Below are 25,749 nucleotides of genomic sequence, written 5' to 3' on the forward strand. Positions count from 1 at the left end.
CATCGTAAACATCAAGCCTTGTTCAACAAAGCAAAGCATGAACCAATACTGACAATCATCTGACCTGAAAGCGAAAACTACCACAAGCAAATCTGCTCTGAGAATCTGAACGCATGTCCATCCGAAAACAGGCACAGTGGAGTCGGTGGAAGTGGGTTCGATAAGTTACAGATGCTGCTGAAGGAAATGCAATTATTCGTTGTGATACCATCAGATCAGCAGGGTCCATAACATTAATCCAAAGACCGGTCAGTGAGCCGAAGGAGAGAAGCAAGGTGAAAGGGTTACAAACATATGATTGAACTTAGTGAAGTAATGACAGTCTATCATGGACTAAACTTATATGCCGGTTAAAAGAAAGATCCCGACTAAACAATTACAAACTAAAACTCCTACATCAACCAAACAATGATAGTTCTTCTCCTGGAACAATCATCAAATCATTCATGTCATCATAGCATTAAACTTTGGCCCCCGTGGAATGCTATATTGCTGCTCTTCCCGCGCTACAATCTTGAACTTTCCCGTTTGTTGTTGCTGCATAGATAAAGAACCGTGAATATCACCCATGACATTGCCTTCAATTATTACATAGAGAAAATTGAACAGCTTTCTATTCTACCACAGTAGATCAACTCTAGCACATCAGAAAGGAAGAAAATCTATTACCTTTTCCCAAAGTTCGGTGTGCCTCTTGCAAAAACCGGCAACAACAGCGCCCTTACCCTTCCCTTCTTTGTACTCAATACACAGATCCTCCTTCAACCCACAAGTCACATGAAATGATAGAGGGCATTTGGGCTCTGAACAGTCAAGAGCACAACCGCTTGTCCCTTCACAAACATAGCATCTCCGGTCCCACCTCCTAGCGGGGACTTTAGAGCAATCAATCCCATCCCTTCCCTCCGAGTCATGAAAGAACACTTCTGGAACAAAGAGGGCGCAAACTACATGGGCCCACCGACCATCGGCAGTGGATTTCAGGGCGCCTCCCTTGGTTGGACACAAGCAGCATAAGAAAGTGTCTGCGTTACGCCCCTTGGGGGCCGCTAAGCACTGATTGCAGAACCAATCACCTTCAGGGATACCCTGTGTAAGGGGGCTACCATAGCAACTAGTGTGCACCATAAGATCACACCCGTCGCAGAACACAATCGGATCTTTTGGGTCTCCATCTGTGCTCTGACAAATTGCACAGATGATCCCATCATCATCATCATTGGCAGTAGCATCATTCTTATCCTCTCCTTCGGTGATCTCATCTTCTCGAGGGGCAAACTCACGGGCGTCTTCATCTACGCTACAAACTGAAGCAGAACACTCCTTTTTCACTACTCCTCGGTCTTGATCTACATTTTGAAAACCCATATCAGAAAGGATAATGTGGTATGGTAACAGATACATGGATGCAAAAGCATCACTCATTTGATGCATAGACTAATGATGCTGTCATTTATATATTTAATTAATAATTTTGTATTTTGAAATCTGATATTGAATACCCGAAATCCCCCTCTTCTTCCACTCATAAATCAGGATGAAAGACTGAGAAATTGCAGCTGCGGGTTGTCATAAGGCAATGACTATGCAGCTACAGCTAAAATCGACAGAACAATGAGAGGACACCGGCACATGCTAAATTAACAAAACAGCACCTGAGAATTCACAGGATGCATACATATATGATATATCCAGATATCATTGATGTATTGAATACAAAAAATCACCTTTTCCACGTATGATTTTGGGGTCTGCTCGTGTTGCTTCATCATCCGCACACGGACGAGGAGGAGGAGGGGGATGACCAAGAGGAGGCTTGTACTCCACATTGAGGTCGATAGGGGAGAGCGGCGTAAACTCAAATTCAGGACGAAAGGCCCACACCCGCTTCTTAGCCGGCAAGCAGTAGGAGGTGGTGGTGGTGGTGGTGAGGCCAATTGGAGCCAACGGATCTTCCGGTGGAGTGCTGAAATGTCGGGATTCCTTCCTCTTCTTCGCCGGGAGTGGGAGGTGGGAGGGGGAGGTGGAGGTGGAGTTGGAGTTGGAGGGGGTATCCATGTTCTCCTTGTCGCGACTTCGGTGCATCGCGCTGAACCTCTTGGCGGGAGGTAGGCTCCTGAGCTTGGAGGCATCCATCGCGAAGGTCTCGGTAGCTCAGAGAAACGAAAGAAAGAGAGAGGGGATTGAAGTTTCTGAAGTAGGGAATGTGATGTCTTCCGCAGGCTGAAGTGATGAGGTGAATTTGAATGGGAGGGAAAATTTAGGGAGGGGCGGGAGGGAAGAGGAAGAGCGGGAAGGACGGGCCACCGGGAAACGGAAAAATGGCGGTTTGTCATTTTCTTTTGTTCTCTCTTTTTGGGAGGGCGGATGGTTTTGAATTGCGGCGGGAAGATCTGACGGGCTTGAAAAATTTTCCATTTTCGCCGTCTGTCGAAACGGTTTTCCAAAATTTTTCAAACCGTACACAACGTACGCCTCCATTCGCCACTGCCGACAGCATCCCACGTTCTCTCTCTTCTTCTTTTTCAAAATTTTATTTTTTTAATTTCATTTTTCAGTTTTTTCTTTTCTTTTTTTTCTTTTTTTGGTGTACATTTTTTTCAGTAAAATTAGTTGTTCGTTTACTTCTTTAATGGCCTTTCAAAGACTCGAGCGAAATCCTAACCGCCTCTATGATTGAAAGGCCATTCTATTTCTTCTAGGAATGACAACTGGACGATGCATGATAACGTTCGATGAGGAAGGAGACTACTGCTTAATTTTTCTCCTGCGACTCATCAGAAAAATGGTTGCGATCCATTGATTGAGAAGGAATAATCGAGAAACAAACTGAATAAGAAGATCTCACATGAATGACAGAGCTATCAAGCATTCATCAATCTGCAGCATCTGTACAACCCGATTCTCTCCGCCTACCAAGTTCAGTTTTCGGGCATTAATGAGAAAATTCACACAAATCTGGCACTGAAATAGCCGAAATCCAATAGGCACATTCTAGGAATGAAAAGCTAGAAGAAAAAACTACAAGCTCGTCTAGAACTTCTTCCTGATGGCGATCAATACAGCTCATTCCTGCTTTGCAGCGGGTCGAGAGCGTCTCCAGATTCCTGCTAAGACGCTGCCGAAGATTGAATGGCAGACACTGGAAACTGCACACGGTACAGCTGTCAAAGGATTTCCGAAGTGCTGAGTTGCCAGAACTACTCCGAGCACTGAATTCTGATACACCAAAATAAGCAAAGCAAAGTCGGTTACTTTGCAATTCCTGAATGGAATCTTCAACCAAGAAAGCAACTCATCAGGTAGTGGCAGAAGTAATTCATTCATGATAAACCAGTTATGAGAGGCTGACAACAAAGGTTAGTTACATCGAACCAAAGGAAGCCTTCTATTTCCAAGGGGGAAAAACGTTCTTTCCAAAGAGGACCTTCTAGACCTAATGCTCAACCAAAACACACTAATGTGGCAATATGCGAGCCCATGAACTCGATCAATAAGGGCCTTTTCACAAAAACCCATGTGGGTGGTCACTTAATGTCAAACTACGGTCAAGGTTGTCAAACCTGACGCCTGCTCTAACACCTCCTTCCTACATCTTTAACCACTCAACCCACCCAGAGTAATTCTATCAGAGATACAGAAACAATGGTCAAAAGCCAGTTCCAAATAATTCCTGGTGTATTGTCCTGGCTGAAGTCACTTTCAATTTTTAAGAAAGTAACAAAGCATTGCTATTATAAACTACCAAAATGTGGCATCTTTTCAACTCCAATATTCTAAAGACAGCATTAAATAGCCAGTTAACCAGAAACGTTTATTTCATACCTGCATGCCCACCTCAATACAGATGGTTCTTGCTGATGAAATGTCAAGCCCAAGTACTCTTGACAAGAGATAACCAAAGAAGAACCCAGATGCATGAAGAAGAGAGGCAGCTAGGAGAACTTGTCGCCCTGACATAAGTATTGCTGAGGAACTTTGGGCAATTGCATTTCCACAGAGAACGGCAACAGTTAGGACAGCAATAGGTGGCATCACGGGGGAAACGAATTTAACTAGGACTTGAAAGTACTGGTTTAGAAATGCACCAGCTAGGACGGGAAGAAGCACAACCTGCACTCGTATAATCTAGCATTGAGCAACACAATGAACAAGCTCAATAGAAGAGATAGCGAGAGAGAGAGAGAGCTGGCCTGTAAGGTTGAGAGCAGCAGGCCAGCAGCATCAACTGCAACATATTGGCCAGCCAGTTTGGCCGTTAAAAAAGGGGTCATCACCTGCAAAATGTTACAGAAAAGCTAACTCAAATCCTAGGTAATAAAGGCACTAAAATGCATTAAATAATTCTTTTCATTTTATGTGTTAGGAAGGACAAATTATGAAATATATAAAGGCCGCGTGTTGCTGCTTGTCTAAAATGAACATGTTCCTCAGAAGTGCTATTAGTAGTATTATTGTGGCAGAAAGCGGAAGCAAGTTACAGACATCAGCACAGCATATTGCATTTGAGACTTCTCGGTATAACGATATACAATGTTGAATAAGTATGATATTAAACAATTTTATTGATGCCTACCACAGCTGATATCGTGCTTGCCGCTGTCATCAACACTGAAAGTGCCACATTTCCACTGGAAGGCAAACACTACACATTAACCATGAGAAGACAGGATTAACCAGGAGCATATTCTTGCAGAAGTGACATACCGTGCAATGTATGTGACTATATTACTTGCCGTTCCTGCAATATTGAATCACAGAACTGCTAAAGTTACTGCAAACAATGGAGTGAGATATGTGAGAAACATTCGAAAAGCACATACCGCCAGGGCAACAAGCCACCAATATGAGCCCAGCTGCATAATATGATGGAAGATTCAAGAGCTTGCTGACAACAAAACCTGATAGGGGCATTATCTGTTAAAAGGGCACACATCAGCTCCAGTTCTAAATAAAGAGATAGATCATATAATCTCATAAAGAAGAATAATAACCACACCATTTCAATAGCTCATAACAATCAATTCAACGAGAGTCAACTGTAAAGAAATAAAATAAATTGAAGGCAGTAACCCAACCGAGTACTGGAGAACAAAACCAGCAAACAATTCCTTGGGCATCGACAGAGCAGCGCGCAGATCGTCAAGGCTAAGGGTCATGCCCATACCAAGCATGGTCACTGTAATGCCAAGAACAATCCAATTCGGCTTGACCCAACTGAAGGAGCTCGGGTTCACGAGGCCCAACAGGCACCCCAAAGCAACCCACACTGGAAAAGCAGTTGATGTCACCTCGCCAATCAGCTCAACCCACTCCCTGAAGCTCCGAGTCTGAGGGATGCCCGCATCGGAGGTGTTTGATGAAATGCCGCAGCGAAGCAGGTGCTTTGACTTGAGCTTCAAATGTCGTGCTTGGGGTTCAAATCGGAGTCTCGGGGTAGAAGAAGAAGAAGAAGATGATGATGATGATGATGATGAAGAGAATGATTGGTGTGCAGTTGACCGAGAGAACCGTATGTTGGAGCTCAGGAGAAGCTGCGGCGAGTTTGAGAGCTTCCGGTGATTGGACATGTAAGCTCTGCCTCCATGGAAAGATGAGAGCGTCGACAGCATTTTCCTTCTGTAATCAACCTCCCAAGTCCCAAGTGAGAGTGAGATCGGGACTTACTCCTTAGCTCCTGCTCTTCCTCCAAATGGGTCCTTGCCTGAGATTCATGTAAGGGATCGACACATCTCACGAGGTCCGGAGGCGCGTCGCTCTTGCTGCTCTGCCCGCCGTTGGAGGAGGAGGATGACGTCAGAACTCCTGTCTTTTTTTTTTTATAGGTACGTCAGAAGTCGTCGCTCGTTTAATTGCCATCTTAATCATAATCAATAGTAAATATATGATTAATTTTTTTCCCCTTTGTCTGGTAGAGGACATTGTATTTGCTATTTGGTCCCCGAGGTTAGGGAAATTTGACATTTAGTCCTTCAACTCTTTGAGTAACCGGAATTTGGTTGTCACTTGCTGAACGTTTTCCGGAAAAGGGGTAGAAGCCTCAGAAGCCAACGCAGCTTGCTCCAACCAGTCTTGATGCCCTCCGCCCACCGGAACTAGCCACAGCCACAGCCACAGTGACAGAGCTTCAAGCAAAGAAAGGAGCATTGATCGAGGTTCGGTTCTTCGATGGGAGTTCTCCATTGAGACCTCTGTCCTTGTTAACATATGTATATCTTTCAATTTATTGAATTTGTAATAATAATAATACAAGAATGGCAGACCACGTGCTTTTGTTATGGTAAATGGAATCATTCAGAGGAGAGAGACAAAACATGGCAGCGTGATTTTTTTATTTAATAATAAATATTATTTCTTTTTAACCCATATATTCTGGAGGAATCCATACATTAAATCAGTCGAATGCTGTCACTGTGGCCGGAAAAGGGAAGAGGAGCTTACTCATCCTGTCCGAGCAGAAATTGCTCCATTTCAAGCCCTTGTAAGATTCTTCTGTTCGGTTCGGAATTTATCAACATCAATCTGTAGTGCGGAGTTTGCAATTCATAAGCCCCACAAGCTGTCACGATCAAGAATAACTGAAAAGAGATCCAAATTGAAGAATACTGAACTCAGATTGAAGGTAACATTGTCAAATGCGAAATAGTAAGAATGAGGAAGTCGATTTGTTTGGTCTCTAGAGTGTAACAAGCAGTCAGTTAACTTGGCTTTACCATGTGGAATCATACCATAAAAATAGTTGAATCAAATGCATGCACGCAGAAGCTATTAGACCAGATACCCGTAGAATTTTTTTTATTTTTTATTTAAAAAAAAAAAAAAAGAAGGGGAGTGGGGGCAAGGAAGTTACCTTCTAATAGTTCGAGGTTTTCTTGTAGCCACTCTCTGCTTCGACTGGTCAACCGAGATGCTTCTCCAGAATTTGAAAATCAATTTCGCCTTAGGCGACGAGAACAATCTCTCAGCCTGTCCAGACAGGTTAAGGCCTCATTGAATATGGCTAACAGTTGCAGGTTCATGGAGAAGGCCAGCAGGCTGTTATCTGTTCGTCAAAAAAATTTGAATGTCAAGCACATCTGAGTACAAGAAGGAAAATAAATGCAAAGGAAACCACTTTTAGATGGAAACAACCATGATTATGCAAGCACAAAAGAGCAATTTATAAGAATCTATAACAACATCTCTCAACGAAAATAAGAACCATGTCACAATGTTTATGAGATCTTAATCACAGAAAAGTAACAAGAGCCATCCAACACTATCATATTCCATCACAGCACCAGCGGTTGTAAAAGTAACAGAAGCTCCAGGTTCCAGATCCTTATCACGTCAACAGTACTAATAATCAAACACTTCCAACCACAGGGACTATTCTCTTTTAGCAATAAGCCATGTTCCTTCAAAGAAATTATCATAAAATTGTCTCAAAATGCCAGTACAAACCCTAAACAGAGAAAGAAACTCAGCAGGGACAAAAATATTTGTTGACAAACATTCTCACCCTTGGACTTCTGAAAATAGATATCCATATTTTCCCACTTCCCTGATGTAACACCAATCTAAGATAAACAGATCCAACATTCTCGATAATACTAAGTTGAACTGTTTTGGGATCTATGGCTTCCATACTTCAGTAAGCATCAATACTGGCTAACTTCTTAATCTATCACCAATGTAGGTTCCAAAATCTGAACAAGGGAAAAATAGACCAGCATGGAAGACTGGCTAACTTCTTAATCTATCACCAATGTAGGTTCCAAAATCTGAACAAGGGGAAAATAGACCAGCATGGAAGACTACTGTCTGTGAAGCTCCTAGGAGAACAAATTCTACCTTCCCAAGGGCCAAATATAAGAACCAATATGGCTTTCAACATCAACCGAACACTGAACAGTCTGTCTGAAAGTATCAAAGAATAATTAAAAAGAGCAAGTTACAAAAGAAAAAATAAATGCAATCAACCACCAGCTTAAAATGTATCAAAAATTTCAAGAACTATTTTTGTGGCTCAAACCAAGAAAAAGGACAGCAGCTACCAAAAGAAGAGAAGCAGGATGGTGTCTCAAACTATTGCATCACTTACTTGACCTTGAAATCATCCTGCAGCTTCACAGTCGAAAATCTTTTCAACAAATGATACCTCATGCAATGCACGGCCTTCCTTCACACTGAGCTGCTGTTCTTCCAAAAGACAATAGAACCAGAGCAGAGCCCTAGAGTATGATGTTGGACAGCCACACAATTATCCCAGAGTTTGATAGCCAGAATACCTATATCTAGGGATAACTATAGTCCTTGATAGAGGAAGCAACAACCATAGGGATCTCTGATTTTCCTGTGGGAGCTTCAAACTAGGATTGAGGTGATCTTTTGACAGCGAAGCCAAAGATCTATACAATCCCCATTCCTCAATGAGCACTATCTCATCGACCATAAGCAACAAATGGAGAAATTATCACCCAGATCAAGCTATGACTCAACCATGTTATAGGTTATCTATGCAAGTTCTAGCACCATTCTGCGAAGCAGGCCAAACCCTTCCGTACTCTATAGTTCTCCCCTTATTGCTATCTTGACTAGTAATTGCTCATACACTGCATAAGTGCCACATACCCTGGCCAACCAGGTCGCCAAAATAGAAACTTCCCTTTTCTACTAACAAAAGGATTATCATAAGGACATCTTGAAGTACTCTGGCGGAGTAAGTGCTCCAAGTCAATCAGCTTCCAGGTTAAAAATCATAATCAACTCTCTCCAGAAGAAACATCCAACTAATCATCACGAACAAGGAACAAATTTGAAGCAAAGACCCCAAGACTTTCTGGATGTAGTCTTAAGAAACATGTTGCATTCTACTGGCTCAAATACAATCCCAACATGAAATTTACAGACCCATTTTGACTTTGAAGTGGTATTGTACCTTTAAGGACTTTGGTAACCAACCCACATCTCACATTCCACAGAGGTACATTTACTCAAAAGTTGACAGTTCCCTTGGCAAGCTCTTATTGGGAGGAGAAACAGATTGCACCATCTTAACTTTTAGTATAAGCAATAAACACTTAGTAGGCAAGAAACAGCACAATAACAATGCCAAACTAGAAAACTATCAACCACCTAGGATACTTCCTCTAGCCTCAGCAACAACAAAGATATGTCAACATATAAATTCTTTAAATTTACGCATAATTCCGGTTAGCCAAGTAAGATATGGGCAAGATATTAAGCTAATCAAGTAGATGATGATGTGTAATTTCTCCACCTAAAATATTTCCAGCTAAAGAAATAATGAAGCTAGAGATTTAGGGAGTAATCTCTCATTAACAACAAAATAGCGCTGACTTTGGAATCCAATTCTGCTTCCAAGGATCCTTTCAATCTGATGTTTTGTTTTGGGGGTTGGTGGGGGGGGGGGGGGGGGGGGGGAGAGGAGACACTCAGTTAATGGTGCAACTAGACGGCAGGACCAGAAAGCATCTAATTTTATTTTGCTAAGAAATTAAAATTGTTGCTGAGAGAGAAAAGGGACTAAGTCAAGTCAACAAAGATAAACTTTTTTCCTGAAGGGAAAGAGAGACAACAATTCAGACAACGTAGTCCACAAATTATACAACCGTAGCTTCCAATGACCATAATGTTGGTCACATCAGCGACCCTGACTCCTCCCCTACAAGGCAATCATAGACACAGAGCTTTTATCCTAGACTTGCAAGTAAAAGGACGGAAAATACAGTGAATCATAAACGGATAAGAAAAGAAATGTGAAGGGGGGGGAGATTGCTCCCAAAAAAATCACCAAATGTATAATGAAACTACAATATTGTGGCTTTTAAGTCAGAAATGATAAGAACAACTATAGATGCTCTACTGGGAAGTATCGTCGGGTGGATTAGTACACTTTACCAAATAAGACTGTACATTTTATATATCTGGCAAGTTAGTCTTCCCCAAATTGGTCAACAGTCTCTGGCAAGCAGAGTATGTATTCAGAAAGTTTTCCTACTTCAAACGAAAAAAGAATAGCAAAGCTCACGATGTAAGCTTCCCATTCATCACCTAAAAATATCATAATAAGCTTAACGAGAGGACTTCATTCATAAATGACCGGCAAGAATGGTTAATTTATCACAGGAGTCAGGAACTCCGATTTACAGAACAATTGAAAGTAGCAAAAACTCTGGTTGATTAAGGTCTTTAAGATGGTCTGGGAAGACAAATGTCAGCTCCAGATATGTTAGTGATCGACTTTATTACTTGAATATTCCTTCCCCGGTTCTGGCATGTCACATCAAAGTACATGATAATTTTGCAAGAGGATGCTGAGATCTATAGTAGCTGACTATAACCTGAATATTATCAGTATATAAAATGCAGTACATGCTCTGAATAACTTCAAAAACATGCTTCAAAGAAACAGAAGTACACATATTTCAAGGTGATAAACTGTCAAAGGAAAGCAACTTCCAATAAGCATGGCATGCAGTAAATGTTCAAAAATGCCTTTCATGACTCATACGATAACACTTCAAACCCTGACCTAAGTAGCGAAGCCAGAGAGTCTTGGAAATGATGGAGCTTAGGCTGATAAGCAAGCTAATCTATCTGTGTCCTTGAGCTCGGTGCATGTCATATGCACCCCAAGCAGCAGGTCCGTGTCCATACTGAGCATAGCCTTCTGCGCCAGCAGGTACCTGACATTAAAACGTGTAAAAAATATACATATATATCAAAATAACCTCTTACGTCCAAAAAAGATGCACTTTTCTAAAACAAGTATATAAATGTGAAAAATATGCATGCGACGCCACAATGAAGCAGAACATGAACAACTATGAGACAGCAAGACTTACAGGATTAATGCCATAATTCACAGGATAAGGGTTTCCAGCAGCATAAGCAGCTTCCGGATTGCCATATGGTGCAATATAACTAGCACCTGCACCTGAGGACACACAAAGTATTCAACAATCGCAGACAATATACTAAGTTTTTTAGGGCTAATGACCAAGTAAGATGCTAGTTGTCATGTTTGCCATCTCCATGATGTTATGGCTTTTCTTTGATCAAGAAGAGACTCACCTCCACATATGGAGACACAGCTACCATGGGTAGCTGCATCAAAATTTCTGAATGCTTACTGGGAATATTGCCACGCTACTAGGTCCAGAAGTAAGAAACTAGCTGTAAGACAATACGATTTTTTTTTTAAAGGAAATTACACTTGATTAATCAGAGAAACAACAATCTTTAGTTAAAAAAGCGAATGCTGATGAAAAGTTTTTACAAGAAGTTTGACCACACGGCCGGACATGGCGAAAAGGTTTTAACATTTATCTAGTCAAGTAATCTTTTTACATACATGAAAGGGCACAGCGAAGAAATCACATTCTGACTCCAAATCTCAAGAGAAATGACAAAGGAAACAAGTCCAAAACGTAAAGCTTAATAGGGATTTTACTCAATTATAAGAGTCAGGATAGATGGCCACTAGATGGGTTTTAACTGCATAATGGCAGGTAGAGGCAAGTAATTCCCAATAATTAATTCAAAATTCTCATAAAAGCTTTTTGTTGATTCATTGGCTACTATATCTATCTAATAATATGAGGCCTCTCAATTAAATCAGCCCATAACAGTAAGTAAATGAATTAACAAATTCCACCCCCCCCCCAAAAAAAAAAAACCCACCAGGATTGCCAGCAACAGCAACTGCATGAGCCCTCTTTTCCGCATTAGCAATCTCTGCGCGAAGCTTTTCCAACTCCCTTGCCATCGAGATTAATTTCTGCTCCATCACCTGGCCATGTTCATAATTTTCTGCACTTCCTTTCTTTTCATACTCAATAGCAGTTCTGGAGAGCAGCGAAAGCACAAATAAATTATTCACGTCCATAAGAATTCATACTCCTTCACAATTTAAAAGTAAGGAACAAGGATTCAAATCAAACTCCGTGTACCTAACACGTTGCACTTCCTGCTTCATATTCTCGATATCTGCTTTTAAAGCAGGAACCTGACGCAAATCAGCAGTCATTCTGGCCAAATCTTGATTCATAACCTGCACCTGACCTGTAAGGTCCTGCCTTGCACTAGTAAGTTCCTTAATATCAGCATTCACTTGAGAAAGCTCCGCTCTCATAGCCTCCACTGCCCGAAGATCCACTTCCATTCTCATACACTTCTCATACAGTTCCCTCATATGAACATCCTTCTCAGCGCGTAGAGAATCCGAGACCTGCACCATCCTCTGCAACTCATATTGTGCAGCTTCCAACTCCTGCTTAAGCGCCACATGGGTTGCAGCTAGCCTTTGGTTATCAACTAGAAGCCCTTGAATCTCCTCGTGTTGAACTGCAAGGCGATCCTCGATAATGGCCGGGTGGGGAGGGAGTCTTGGTCCTGGGACCCTACTAAACCGGGGTTCAGGAAATTCTTCAAGCAAAGCTGGATGAGGCGTCAGACCTAGTCCCCTGCCAAATGGAGGCTCGTGAACAGGTGGTGGAATCCCACCACGGGGGATGCCCTTCATTGGAGGAGGTGGACTACGATTCCTCCCGGACATTCTCTCTTGCATAATTGGTTACAAGAAAAAACGCTGCAGCAGGAAGATAGGAAAAAGGAAAGAAGAAACCTTTACAGCTTGTAATTGGTACCCAAAACATATCATCCAAACAAAGAGAATTTGTATTGCCATATTCAAATGTTTAGCCCGCATGTACCATCATAACAGCACCTTCATTCGCACCAATACACTGATATTGACCATATAAAGAAAGGATTATGAAATCAGAAGTACTGTTTCTGCAGCCTTCTGATTGATTTTGCACGCACTTAACCAAATTCTACAATACAACAGAGAAATTTTCTACCACAATGCATAAACATCATAAATATACACCAACCCGCAGCCATTGCCAGTGAAACCACATGGAAACCAACAAGACAATAGCAGGGATGAACAGCTCGCCGAATCGAACTCAAACAGCCGCGCAATTTCCAGCACTGAAGAAATACAGTGACGTTTTCATAATTCGCAGTCAGCGAACAAGATAAGAAAATGCTCAGCGAAAGAGAATATACAAAAAAAAAAGAAAAAACTCGTGATCTACGAAATCAAGAAGCCACCGAGAAATCGGAGCTCAGCAATTCTGACCTTAGCAGAGCTCGGATGTTGACGGCGGCGGCGACGACCGGAAGATCAGCTGAAGAAGATATCCCCGGGTTCCTTCAACCGGCGGGAACTCAGGGAAGAGAAGCTCGAAGTATAGATTCTTACGAAAAATGGAAAAATTGCCAGAGTTGAGGTTTTCCCTTTTTGTTTTTTCTTTTTTAATTATTTTTTTATATTGATGGGCTTATTATATTTTCAAGATTTTGGGCTAATGGGCTTTTGTGCTTCTTACATATAAGGCCCAATGTCACAAGGCCTTTTTCTGGGCCAAATTATCACACGAGGACTAGGATGTAACGAGAGTTGGATCGGGTCTGGCCCATGCCCACAAAGCCTGGATCAAGTTTGATATAGACATGGTCCATGGAACGCGAGACCATGTGAGATAGAACCTACCTAATGCGACCTTGCTTGCAGGGTGACTCTAAGTTGGAATCGACCTCGGCTTGCGATGCGAGTCAATCGGAGTCTCCTACGACTTCTTTCCTGGCATACATGTCCTCTCGCCTGTGTTCCGGATCCCCAACACCTACTCTCCAGCTGCTAACCGGAAGTGCAACAGCCCGGCGGTCTAACAAGGTCCCATTAAAACAGTGAAAGGCCATACACAATATTAATTACAATGATGATAAAGATTTTATAAAGATTATATACATATATATAATATATATACACACGATGCTGCACGTGGCGAAATCAAACGCTAGACATCAAATGCCATTAATGGGAGGCTCCGTCTCTATCATCGAGTTGGAGAGGCGATGCATATAAATAAGGCACATCATTTGATGCCAATTGGTGGACTAATCTAAGAACACAACGGCAATGAGAAAGTGTGTGTAATACTGTGATACACGCCCTTACTTATTAATCAATAAATTGCAAGCCCGATTCTTATAGCAAAATTACACGTGCCTATTTATTGATTATTGTAATATCACAGCTGTAGTTCCAACTTGCATTGATTGGTATTCCGCAACTTTACAATCCACATGGGGAAATTACCAAGAGGTCAATACAAAGACAAGCCTTCTCTGCCTCAAACGGATTGACATTTGACTTGGGCCACAGAAACTGCCCGTCAAAAAATTTCGCACGTTTTCAACAATCTTAACATGACACAGCAACATGCTTCCAAGTTCCAAAGTCTCAGTCACGGAAGTTAATTCTCAGTTTTAATTCAAGCACACACGTATGTGCCGATGTATTTCCGAAACATTGATGTAGCGCCGCTGCTTTCCTCAAGACTGTAGCACACTACGATTTCGTCAATCATTCATGGTCCGGGTCTTAGAGAGAAGGTCAAGAAAGGGGCACCAAACGCGGTATCAACAACAAGCTTCAACAATCAAAGACAATCAATCATTTCGAAAATCAGACATGGAGAAAGACCGTTTTCTCATCATCTGCCTAAATTATCCGAAGCCCAATAACAAAAGCAACTGCCAATGGCACAGGATCAATCGGGCAGTGAGTTGTATCAAATCACACCAACATCCAGCTAAACAACTGATAATTGACTAGGCAACTGAATGGAGCAGAAACCGAGGCACTTGATACCGTTCTATTATTCCAGAAGAAATGATGCAGCAACTGCCCTGTACAGGGGGACGTGATATACACATACGGGCACAAGAAATAATATATGACGGCTCCTTAACAATGAGAGTGACCCGGGCTCGAAATCTATGGCCAAGCAATTCAGAATAACCCAACCTGGAATAACAAAATGAAACAAACAAACCAAAAGGTCTCTGAATTTCAGGTTTCACCTTTTCCTACCCCTTTATGCTCATGAAGAGACTCTAACAAGGGTTCCCTCGAGCTCTCGGAGCCGTTGCTTTTGTAGTAACAGTACAAGAGCAATTGCGTCATCCCCAGGAGGGTTCCGATACTATTTGGAAGCTGCAATACGAACAAAAAATATATAAGCCAGTAGGATTTGCAAGGCACAATTTTTCTGACTGATCATAGATATAAGATGTGGAGAGCAGTGAGATAAGGGGATCTTACGATGATGAAGATGTCACCATTAAGAATGCCGTAAAGGAGGAAAGATGTACTCATTAGGAACGTTGAGAGGGAGAGATAAAATGGCATAAACTCAACGCTCCTAGTCCGTATCACCAGGTTCTGCAAGGAAATACATTTAAGTTTCTTCAAGAGTCCGACCATTCAACAAACAAGGCCCAGTTCTGTTCCAGAGAACTGGGAAAACGAATTCCACTTTTCTGTTTTTCCCCTTCTTGAAAGTCAAAGCTAAAAAGAGATCGGGACATCTTTTCATCAGAATGATCGGATCATGAAGCCATGCATGTTTGAAATCAAGCAACGTTTTTCAAGAAGAGAAAATGGATAACTGAAAAAAAGATTTTCTAGTCTTCTGAAACGAATCTAAACCCAAATTTTGCTATGGTACAGTCACATAAGATTTGATGAGTTTTATCAAAAGGCAGATGAAATTTCGAAAAACTCACGATGATAAATAATGGAGAAGCGAACATGGATATCAGAGTGAAGCCACTTATCACCCCAACAACTATCTGCCTCAAGTGATAGTTAGGAATCTGCAGGCTCCCCACGACAATTATTGCAAACAAAATGATATCCCCCGCTAGCAATCCAAGCATTCTCACCTGACACCAACATTCGAGATAGATAAGGTACAGCAAGTTAACATATCCGCTTGGCCATGGAAGAGTATCCCAGTTTTCTGTTTTTCCATTCTTTAAGATTAAAACCACAGAAAGCCACAAGTTTCAGATCGCTCTTTGTAACGATATCTGTTTCATACATAGCATGAGAATTGCTTTTGGTTTCCGAGTGAACTGAAGAGAAAAAGGGCACAAAAACATTTTTCATGCACAAAAGAGAAAACCAGGGACCATTCTCCAGACCAATTCTTTTTGTCTAAAATGTCATAGAGGAGACAGGAGACCTTCTTTGCTTTATCAGCACATGTGATAAAGAGAAGTACGTACACCAACTGGAAAGCCGCACCCGTTGCATTGACCGTCATGACCAGTATGTTATCGATCGATATAATAGGAGTGCCATACCACATGGTGATGAAGCAGTTCAGGAGGGCATAAATGTATGGCAATCCAGAGAAATTTTCTGTTGAACGGTTTCTGATGATTCGTCGGAACGTCGGTCTGAAAATCAACCATTAAGAATGATAAATAGGTGAGGAAGAAGTTCGTCAACGAGGCATCCACCCAGAAGAATCGTGCCTAAGAGTGAATCTTACATGGGAGACACAAACAGGCCAAGGGCAAAGATGTTTCCTACAATAAGAAAATAAAGTCTGCATCAGTCTCGAATCCTCCATTGCAGGACAATGAGCTTTCCAAATGTGATTCCGAACCCGGCTAAATAAGCTTCAATATGGCAGGAAAAAGATACAAGTAACAGCCAGCATTTCTCGATGCATAGACCTATTCAACTCGCATCTTTCACGGGAATTTACCATAAAAATTAATCTACAAAAGCAGCTGTTTGTAGTGAAAGGAAGGTCCAAAATGCATATCTATCACATTTCAGAATCCAAATATCCGACATCCAAGTGAATATTGAGACCCATCAGAGCATTTTCTGGGCATTGGGCATGCATCTTAAATGCTCTCATGGTTCAGAAGGATTGATTCCCATTTGGCTGGAGAGAAATGTTGAAGGGATTTTGTGGGAAGCACACCCCTTTTCTCAACTCCTGAGATTATTGAAAACGGGGAGAGGTCATTTTTCTAGTATGAACCAATATTTTTTATGTTTCCCAGAAAAGGGAAACATAATTGAAGAAACCCTTAATCAGAGAAAGGTCGGCAGCAGCAGAACACTCAATCAACGAATACGCATGGGGAAGAAGAAAGGGGGTGGGTGCTGATGACCAGAGGGACAGGGCACATTACATGAGAATCCGAGGAGGGCATGAAGAAGCAAGAACCGACAACATGTTACCAACTTCACCTTTACCCTTTTAACAGTAAGAAGGTCCCGAGTTCTTGACAAAGAACGCAGCTGACCCAGAATCGGAATTGGATAGACAGACACAGAGAGAGAGAGAGAGAGAGAGAGAGAGAACCTGCAACTCCAGCTGCATCCTTTAAAATCAGATTAACCATTAATGTGTTCTAGTTATGCAACAGAAACCCTCAAATCAAAAGCAAAACTATCTCATGTCAAAAAGGTTAAAGGGGGCTCTCTATCTTCTCTCCCTCCCTCCCTCTCTCTCTCTCTCTCTATCTGGAAACAGACCAATTTCCCGACGTTAGAAGAAGAAGAAGAAGAAGAAGAAGGCAATGGAAGATCGATGTAAAGAACGACGGATATGTAAATAAAGTGAGCTTAGGGGGTCTACATCTACATCTACAGCTATTGTTGTCCCGTAACTGCAGTCTCACTCCCCTGTTCTGCTCAAGCAATCTCAACTTGCCAACGTGGTCCTCTGAAGCCAAATCATTGGGGGGAGATGCTCACCTGGCAGTTTGTGTCGTACGAGTCCACGCGTGGACTCGTACCACTCAGACAGCGGCGTGGGTCCCACACTCACTTTGTCCCTATAATTTTGCTCCTAAATATGGTGAGGGTAGATTTTTCTAATTCGTGATAACAACACCACTCATGCTCGTGTTATGCATAATTTCTTTTTGTTGAAAATTCTTTATAGAATGTAAATATTATTTTTAATTTTTATGATGATTTATTAATGGAATAAGAGGGAGATAGAGAAAGTAGGAAGAGGGAAATCGAAAACTGAGGGTTAAAGACAATATTAAAGTTGCTATTTTATTCTTTTAACTCCCCCTTAATTTAAGTAGTTTAAATTTATAATTTTTATTCTTAAAAATGGCAACCTCCAAATGAGAAAAGTTAGTCCAACTGTCATTCTATTCATTTTGTAATACATATTTACTTATATTTCTAATAAACTATTAATTAACGAGATAAATTACTAATACAAAATAAATTACGCATGTTCCGAGATAAATTGCACATATTTCGAAATAAACTATACAGCTTTTTAGATAAAATGTTCTAACTTCGAATAAATAGACAATTTCGTCCCTGAATTTCGCAAGTTACATCAATTTCGTTCCTGATTTTTCAATTACATCAATTTGGGACTCGACATCATTTTAGTCTCTCGTTACATCAATCCAGTCTCTCACTACATCAATTTAATCATTTGTGACATCAATTCAATCCCTCGTTACATTAATTTAGTCATCGTTACATCAATTTAGTCTCTGTGTTACATCAATTTAGTCCCCGACTGGTGTAGTTACATCAATTAGTGCTACGGTTGCATCGATTTGGTCATCGTGTGGTGTAAGTGCATCGATAATGTCCCAATGCGACATCAATTTGGTCCCATGCCACATCAATTTGGTATTACCGTTAATTATGACTGCTGACGGTGTTAAATGGTAGAAATTGTCACATCAATTTGGTCATCGTGCTACATCAAATTAGTTATTCCTCCCTCCGTCCCTCTTTCATTTCACATTCTCTGAGCTGAGCTTAAGGCTCAGAGAGATCACATTTCTCCTACTGTGAGCCCATCAATGGCTTTTACTGTAAAAACAAAACTTTCCACAGCCTCCATCCTCAAGTTCCTCTCACTCCGCCTTCCGATCATAAGCCCCTCTCCATCACCTACTACGCTCTCTCCCTTCTCCGCACCTCCAACCTCATCTCTTCCACTTTCGTCATCGACGCCTCCAATAACATCGACCGATGCCTCACCTTCTCTGAGACCCTCCGCCTTGCCAACTCCTTTGCTTTCTGCCTCCGGGCCTGCTTTTCCCTCCCCAAGGGCGACGCGGCCTTTATCCTTATCCCCCCCTCCCTCAATGTTCCCATCATCTACCTCTCCCTTGACCAGTGTTATCGGAACCGGACCGGATGATGAACCGAAAGGGGTACGGGTTCATGGGTTTATGGGTCCAACCGGGGGTTCGATGGGTCGGACCGCACGTTTATTTAAAAAAAATAAATATTCATATTATTAAAAAAATTATGATAATTAAGATAAAAGTATGATGATTTTAAACAAATATAACAATAGTATAAGAAAGTATCTATATTAATATTTCTTACTCAAAATAAATATTTTATTTTAATAAGTACTTAAAAGTAGATTTAAAAAAACAAAAAAGTGGTGGTAGATTGGTTGGTAGTATGCTAGTATGAGAAGTAAGAGGTCATGAGTTCAAATCCTTACACAACCAATCAATTTTTACATTAAATAGGAAACCCATAAAACCCATAGAACCGGCCGATTCAATGAAATTTTGCTTAAAACCGGCCGGTTCAATGGGTTCGACGGTTCAAAGTTGCAATTTCGGTTTTCAGGCAAACCGGACCGGACATGGTACCGGTTCCCGATCCGACCGATCAAACCGACCAATCCAATCCGATTCTGATAACAATGCTCGTCGTCTCTTATACAAACCCACTCAGCTCTGACTCAGAGATTGCCCACCAGGTCCACATCAGCAACCACTCAATCGCTTTCGCCACCTCCTGGACTGCTTCCAAGCTGCTGCTTAAGCTCCGACTGTGTGTGATCTTCGTTGACTCGCCCGAATTCGACCCTCGTCGGCTCACCGGAACTGGAAAGCAACTGGGGTTCACCGCAGGAACAGAGCTCTGACTCAGAGATTGCCCACCAGGTCCACATCAGCAACCACTCAATCGCTTTCGCCACCTCCTGAACTGCTTCCAAGCTGCCGCTTAAGCTCCGACTGTGTGTGATCTTCGTTGACTCGCCCGAATTTGACCCTCGTCGGCTCACCGGAACTGGAAAGCAACTAGGGTTCACCGCAGGAACAGAGTGAAGAGAAGCTGAGCGAGAAATGGAAGCTCACACGAGGAGAGGAAGAGAAAGAGGAGATAGATGAGAGGAAATTCGTTTGAAATGGGATTGTGGGACGAAAGATAAAGAGAGACAGAGAGAGAAGGCAGAGGAAGAAGAATAATTTAATTTGGGGTTACATCAATTTGCCTAAGAATAACATCAGTTTAGTCCATGAATAAATTAACGGAACAGTAACATCGTCTGTCCCTTTTGTCGCAAGGATCAGATTGACATAATCGGGGATCGATCTAATGTCACGCCAAACTCAAGGACTTGTGTTGCACTAGTCAAGGACTAAATTGATGCAACACAGGGACTAAATTGGTGTAACGCATGGACTAAATTGATGTAACGAAGACTAAATTAATGTAACGATGGACTAAATTGATGTAACGCGATGACTAAATTGATGCAACGAGAATTAAATTGATGTAAAGAAGGACTGAATTGATGTAACGAGGGATTAAATTGATGTAACAGTGCAAAAGTTGAGCTTCAAATTGATGTAATTGAAAAGTCATGGACGAAATTGATACAATTTGCGAAAGTCATGGACGAAGTTGCTTATTTACGCTCTAACTTCAAGAATCTTTTCATAATTTTTTAGTAAAATACTATACAAATTCTCTACCTAGAATTTTCATATTTACTCTCTACCTAGAATTATCTAGCTATCGCGGCAAGACCATCCAGAAAAGGTGGTGCTCCACGTGAGAAATTCTTTGCTAAAGCTGCTGAGGGCAGAACCGCTTTGATTAAATAATATTTTTTAGAATATTTTTAAAAACTATTCACTAAAATATAATGAAAATAATTTTTAAAAAATTGGGAAAAAAAAACAAAACAAAGCCAGAAAGTTATAACCATCGGCTTCAATTTATGTTGGAGCCTTATAAATTGCATTCTACCTGGTCCAACCGACTAATTTTTATCTGGGTTTCGATTTTTTCTTTTAAGAATCTTATTTTTTAAACTATACGCGTAGACATTCGGTCCATTCATGAGGAACCCAACTGAATCCGGCCCGAATCTAGATGTTTCGAGCATGTTGCTCAAGGTCCTAATTTGGAATCTGGCCTCCCATGAGGAGTGATGGAAATTCAATCAGAGATTACAGAAGACATTCTTTTGGAGCTCTCGTATCGACTAAGTAGATGTGATTTATCGGCTATACAAACATACAGGCACATAATGTTCAGGGCGAGTGCGCCATTAGAGAGGTGGTTTAGTGAGAATCCATCCGATGAATCTCTTGTACTGTGAATCCATCCTATATAGTGAGAATCCATTCTTGTACCGTGAATCCCTTGAGAGTTTCAACGGATCGGACAACTCCGAAACTTTCTCGGGTCCTATAATATTATTCCTTAGTATATAATGTGGTTTCATACTTTTTTCAACGATATGATATCCACTAAATATTCTTTAGAAATAGAAAATTAAGACGTGGGACATATTTCCTAAAACATAGCAAACAAACAACTAGGAAATTTAAATTTAAAATAAGTTCACATTATTGGAGTACCGTCTGAGTTTCATCTATATATCAATTAATCGCGTGAAGATAATGTGTTCAATATTTTAATACACGTACTTACCGAAAAAAAAATTAGTACACGCAGCATGGGATGAATGATGATTATATTCTATTTATTTTTTTTTATAATCATCCACATGCCTCGTGATGATAAATGATATATATATAATCGTCCACATGCATGTGGATAGATTCTTTAGTTTTGAAATGGTATGAAGAGAGGCTGGAGGCCTAACTTACAAGAATTCATTCCGAGCCATACTCTACACCAAATATCGATTCCCTTTCCGATAGGTGCGCCGTGCAAGCGACAAGGTCGACATGCCCAGCCAGCTCGGCAAGGGTTTCGCCCCACCGGTATACTCAAATTAAAATGCAAGCAAGCGATATCTTGCAAGCAATATAAATTGCTCTGCTCGTTTTGAAGAAATTGTATTTTGAAGATTACCTAAAATATAATAAGAAGAAGATAAGGGGGGACAAAAAAAGTCAACTATTCCAAGTTTGATTTAATTTAATTTAAGAAGATAAAAAAAATAATTTAAAAAGTTATATAAAAAAATTGGATAAATACCATTATGTATCTGAACTTTTACACTTAATATTAAATTTTATCAATTATTCATTAATTTTTTAAAAAATATAATCATTAATTTATCTCAACAATGCATTACTCTTTTTTTTACTTTTCTCCATAATTCAATAACACAATCATTACAATCCCAAATAAAATATAATTATTTATAATTGAAAACTTAACCCATTTCCAAACAAAGCTTAAATAGTTGAGAGAATTTAATATTAAAAAATAATTGTAATAATATATAAAAAAAGTGTGAGAAAGAATTTAAAAAATTAAAACTAATGATTGTGTCATTGAATTGAGGGAAAAATAAAGTGAAAGTTAAGTTAAATTAAGTAATTTATTTATACGCGAATAAATTACACATAATGTAAGTAAATCACTCGAGTTCAAATAATTTACTTAAAAAAAATGTAAGGCTTTATTTGATTTTTGAATAAAAAAATTTTACTCTACCCAATTCAACTTTATTCTTCATCAAATTTAACACTATAATTATTATTGTTTTATTTTTTTCTCAATTTAATAGTACTTTTTTATTCAATTTTTTTTAATTATTTTTATAATTAATTTTTTACTAATAGAATTTTCATCTACTTTTACATTTATACATACATATATATTCTCACTCATCCATATATTTGTCAATATTTATAATCATTACATAAAATGAAGTTGAGTTGGATTATGATCCAACTCCAAAACCAAACTTAAGCTTAAATAATTTATTTGCATGGATCATATTAATAATTTCAATCATACGTATTGGAGACCAACCCGACTCCATATAATCCAGATATTGGAAATTTTTGTAAATCCAGTTGACGTGGTATAGGTTGATATATAGGTTCGATCAAGTTGGTTATTAATTATAGGGTCTGTGTCATATGTCGGCCTTTATATATCGATGAAACACATAATTATGCAAATGAGCTATATTCAGGGCCGACTCTTAATACGTACATTCGGCAACCAACCGATTTACATGAAAGCTAATTTCTTTGGATGATTTAACATTAATCTGGGGGGGATGCTTGGCTGGATATTGATCACAATTGGTTTATTTTTCCTTTTATCTATATATACAAGTTTCGACTAGCCATGTGAGTATCCGCCAGGTAGCATTCTTAATCTACAATTTACCACAACGTGTTTGGCCTAACCAGGGACGGAGCTAAATGGCCCTCCTGGAAAACAAAGTTGATTTATTCATAAATATGCAATTTTCCCTAGATTATTGAATAATTATAAGTTCTGCCCCACCTAAATCGTGGAATATGAAATCCTAATTTTTAATTGCCCCTAGTCAACTCTCTTTGTTGGCCTATCATAGCTTCAATTCTTGTGATTGCCCGTTTGAGTTGAGCAAAACTAACGTCACATCATAAACTATAGTAATATTGCAATATTAACTTTCTTTTGTTTGAAGATAATTTTGGTACTGATATTTTCTCCTTATTTTGATATAATAATGAACGGTGGCGGAGCCAAATGGACTCCAGGGGGGCAATTGCCCCCCTGAAGTCTCAATTGCTTTAATTTTTACCCTGGAAATTATATTAATTTAAGATTTTATCCATATAAAATTAATATTTTGCCTCTCCTGAAAAAAAATATTTTTGCATTATCTATGTCAAGTCGTATTTTGGCCCCTCTTACACGAAAATCCAGGCTCCGTCCCTAATAATGAAGATTTTGAACAATTTCTCACATGAAAATACAGTAACTTTAGCTAAATAATAAGTTCATTACATGCACTTTCAGCGAAAAAAATAATAATTTATTACGTGCACACGAGTGGTCAAAGGTTTAGCAAGTATAATAATTATTCATTAGTGAAATAAACTATATTGTATTTTAAATGTGAGAACGATAATGAGCAATGACAATATTATCTTACAAGGAATATCTACGGGCTTAGTACTATGAAAAATTGAGATCAACGCGATTACCACCTACGTGCTTACCTCAATTTTTGATAAATCTCGTGTCATGGTGATGAAACTTTTTCCATATAGTTTTTTTGGATAAGTGTTCGTTGTGAATTTGTTCACTTCTGAATTATTCAACTTATTTAATTTATGAATGTACTTTATAAGCAAAATCTTGCCCCCTTTGAAAAAACTTTCTGGCTCTATCCCTGCTTCCACAAGATGTTCTCTTCGCTGATAAGGGTGATGTTTTCCTGATATTCATCGGGACGGCTAGTGCGGCCAAGAGTGCATTTTCTCTGCCCATCGTGACCATCTTGTTCCCCCAGTTGATAGATTTTTTTGGGAGGAACGGGGCAGAGGAGTTCGAGTTTGGAACAACATAGAAACCAAATTCTAGCCGATTGCAGCTACTTTGGTTCGCAATCGCATGTATATTTTTGCACATATATGAATATACATACTCATTTACTCACCCATTATCTACACTATCAATAATCTGAAACCTTTTCAACCCTCAGTTACTTTTACTCCAATAAAAATTATAAAACAATTAGCTTGCATTGGTTTTCTATTTGGATAAATGATCCAATTCAATTTGATTTTATGCAATAATTGAAAATGTTGATAAATATATTGATGTGTGAATATATATATATATATATATATGAAAGTAGATGAAATATTTATTATTAAAATATTGATTATAAAAAGTAAATAAAAAAATTAATTATTAAAAATGATTAGAAAAAATATGAGTAAAAAATTATTATTAAATGGCTTCGATCCACCCCCGCGTCCTGTGGTCTCCCCCTTGCTGTGCACCCTCTCGCACTCCTCCAAGGCATTCAATAAACTTATAATTAGCTATTGTTGTGTACTTGCTCGTAGTAATTCAACATGCCCTTCTATGTGCAATTTCAATTTTCGACTTCCCATATATGGAGAAATTAAATCCTCAATAACTCCATATCTGCTGGCCAGAAATTCAATTCGCACTTTTAGTAGATGTAAACTTCTTATCTATATTAAGTACATTGGGCAATTAATTATTCTATAAATTTAACCTAAGTAGATATCACGACCGTTGTACGTCAATAAGCATGTGTAACTTTTTTCAATTTATAAAAAAATATTTTTGTTTTGATATGCTTGTACAAGTTCATGGTGATTAATTTTGAAATGATGCGTAGTTAAATTAATATCTATCGGTATGTCCAAAAAAAGAAGAAGAAAGAAATGTCTGCTGATGTATTTCATAACCATAACAAACAATGTTTAAATTACTTAGTCGATAGCAGATTAATCAGATCATACACAAAAATATAAAGTTGGATTAGTGTAACCATCGAATAATCTATAGTTAAGATATCCAATGCGAAGAGGTCTTCATTTTACTTCTCAAAATAACTAATCTTAGTTAATTTCGAAATAGAATGAAGTTTTAAAAATAAGACACAAGTACAAAACTTAATTTAATTTTTAAATTGTGTATTTGTTCCATAAATCATAATTAAGTGGAAAGGACTAGCTAAGAAGGCAAAAGAGAAAAACGAAGCTCATCTGCAAAATATGACAGCACTGGCAGCCTCCTTTCCGGTGACAAGCGACGCCATGAAAGGAGGATTCAATCTACACATTTGGATTTTTAATTTTTCTTTTTTTTAA

General features: G+C 39.5%; 4 protein-coding genes across 11 annotated transcripts; all 4 read right to left on the reverse strand.

The window, feature by feature from the left end:
- On the reverse strand, nt 1–2,280 carry LOC116187473 (peregrin). The gene is made up of 3 exons (XM_031516174.1): nt 1,728–2,280; nt 670–1,349; nt 1–537 (listed from the first exon to the last, which is right to left on the reverse strand). The coding sequence occupies exons 1-3, from the start codon at nt 2,134–2,136 to the stop codon at nt 445–447; spliced, it is 1,182 nt and encodes a 393-aa protein (XP_031372034.1). The 5' UTR covers nt 2,137–2,280; the 3' UTR covers nt 1–444.
- Nucleotides 2,281–2,814: 534 nt separating this feature from the next.
- On the reverse strand, nt 2,815–5,707 carry LOC116187464 (probable sodium/metabolite cotransporter BASS1, chloroplastic). Its single transcript, XM_031516165.1, has 7 exons — nt 5,079–5,707; nt 4,824–4,917; nt 4,708–4,741; nt 4,577–4,631; nt 4,194–4,277; nt 3,826–4,113; nt 2,815–3,219 (listed from the first exon to the last, which is right to left on the reverse strand). The coding sequence occupies exons 1-7, from the start codon at nt 5,610–5,612 to the stop codon at nt 3,067–3,069; spliced, it is 1,242 nt and encodes a 413-aa protein (XP_031372025.1). The 5' UTR covers nt 5,613–5,707; the 3' UTR covers nt 2,815–3,066.
- A 103-nt stretch (nt 5,708–5,810) lies between these two features.
- On the reverse strand, nt 5,811–13,310 carry LOC116187477 (protein FLX-like 1). 8 transcript variants are annotated; one of them, XM_031516201.1, is made up of 9 exons: nt 13,154–13,308; nt 12,903–13,002; nt 11,958–12,595; nt 11,689–11,852; nt 10,851–10,942; nt 8,084–10,675; nt 6,851–7,042; nt 6,442–6,578; nt 5,908–6,191 (listed from the first exon to the last, which is right to left on the reverse strand). In XM_031516201.1, the coding sequence occupies exons 3-6, from the start codon at nt 12,572–12,574 to the stop codon at nt 10,577–10,579; spliced, it is 972 nt and encodes a 323-aa protein (XP_031372061.1). In that variant the 5' UTR covers nt 12,575–12,595; nt 12,903–13,002; nt 13,154–13,308; the 3' UTR covers nt 5,908–6,191; nt 6,442–6,578; nt 6,851–7,042; nt 8,084–10,576. The 8 variants fall into 8 exon arrangements, with proteins under 8 accessions (XP_031372072.1, XP_031372099.1, XP_031372061.1 ...); XM_031516212.1 differs by lacking the exon at nt 12,903–13,002 and having other exon boundaries at nt 5,811–6,191; nt 10,538–10,675; nt 13,154–13,310; XM_031516239.1 differs by lacking the exon at nt 12,903–13,002 and having other exon boundaries at nt 5,811–6,191; nt 10,538–10,691; nt 13,154–13,310.
- A 1,201-nt stretch (nt 13,311–14,511) lies between these two features.
- LOC116187511 (bidirectional sugar transporter SWEET2-like) lies at nt 14,512–17,523 on the reverse strand. The gene is made up of 6 exons (XM_031516258.1): nt 17,253–17,523; nt 16,422–16,458; nt 16,110–16,326; nt 15,649–15,807; nt 15,185–15,304; nt 14,512–15,076 (listed from the first exon to the last, which is right to left on the reverse strand). The coding sequence occupies exons 1-6, from the start codon at nt 17,290–17,292 to the stop codon at nt 14,933–14,935; spliced, it is 717 nt and encodes a 238-aa protein (XP_031372118.1). The 5' UTR covers nt 17,293–17,523; the 3' UTR covers nt 14,512–14,932.
- Nucleotides 17,524–25,749: the final 8,226 nt, after the last annotated feature.

This window comes from Punica granatum, chromosome 1, assembly GCF_007655135.1.
Source record: "Punica granatum isolate Tunisia-2019 chromosome 1, ASM765513v2, whole genome shotgun sequence".
NCBI classification, from domain to species: Eukaryota; Viridiplantae; Streptophyta; class Magnoliopsida; order Myrtales; family Lythraceae; genus Punica; species Punica granatum.

Coding starts and splice junctions, on each gene's coding strand:
- LOC116187473 (XM_031516174.1), bottom strand. CDS start 2,136: ATGGATGCCTCCAAGCTCAGGAGCCTACCTCCCGCCAAGAGGTTCAGC. Junction 1,350..1,727: donor CAAAATCATACGTGGAAAAG/GTGATTTTTTGT, acceptor TTCAAAATGTAG/ATCAAGACCGAGGAGTAGTG. Junction 538..669: donor ACACCGAACTTTGGGAAAAG/GTAATAGATTTT, acceptor TTATCTATGCAG/CAACAACAAACGGGAAAGTT.
- LOC116187464 (XM_031516165.1), bottom strand. CDS start 5,612: ATGCTGTCGACGCTCTCATCTTTCCATGGAGGCAGAGCTTACATGTCC. Junction 4,742..4,823: donor GGTGGCTTGTTGCCCTGGCG/GTATGTGCTTTT, acceptor TCAATATTGCAG/GAACGGCAAGTAATATAGTC. Junction 4,632..4,707: donor ATAGTCACATACATTGCACG/GTATGTCACTTC, acceptor TTTGCCTTCCAG/TGGAAATGTGGCACTTTCAG.
- LOC116187477 (XM_031516212.1), bottom strand. CDS start 12,574: ATGCAAGAGAGAATGTCCGGGAGGAATCGTAGTCCACCTCCTCCAATG. Junction 10,943..11,688: donor TGCTGTTGCTGGCAATCCTG/GTGGGTTTTTTT, acceptor GTGTGTCCTCAG/GTGCAGGTGCTAGTTATATT. Junction 10,676..10,850: donor TGAATTATGGCATTAATCCT/GTAAGTCTTGCT, acceptor CTGCTGGCGCAG/AAGGCTATGCTCAGTATGGA.
- LOC116187511 (XM_031516258.1), bottom strand. CDS start 17,292: ATGGTTAATCTGATTTTAAAGGATGCAGCTGGAGTTGCAG. Junction 16,459..17,252: donor GGATGCAGCTGGAGTTGCAG/GTTCTCTCTCTC, acceptor TTCTTATTGTAG/GAAACATCTTTGCCCTTGGC. Junction 15,808..16,109: donor GTGCTGATAAAGCAAAGAAG/GTCTCCTGTCTC, acceptor TGTTGGTGTCAG/GTGAGAATGCTTGGATTGCT.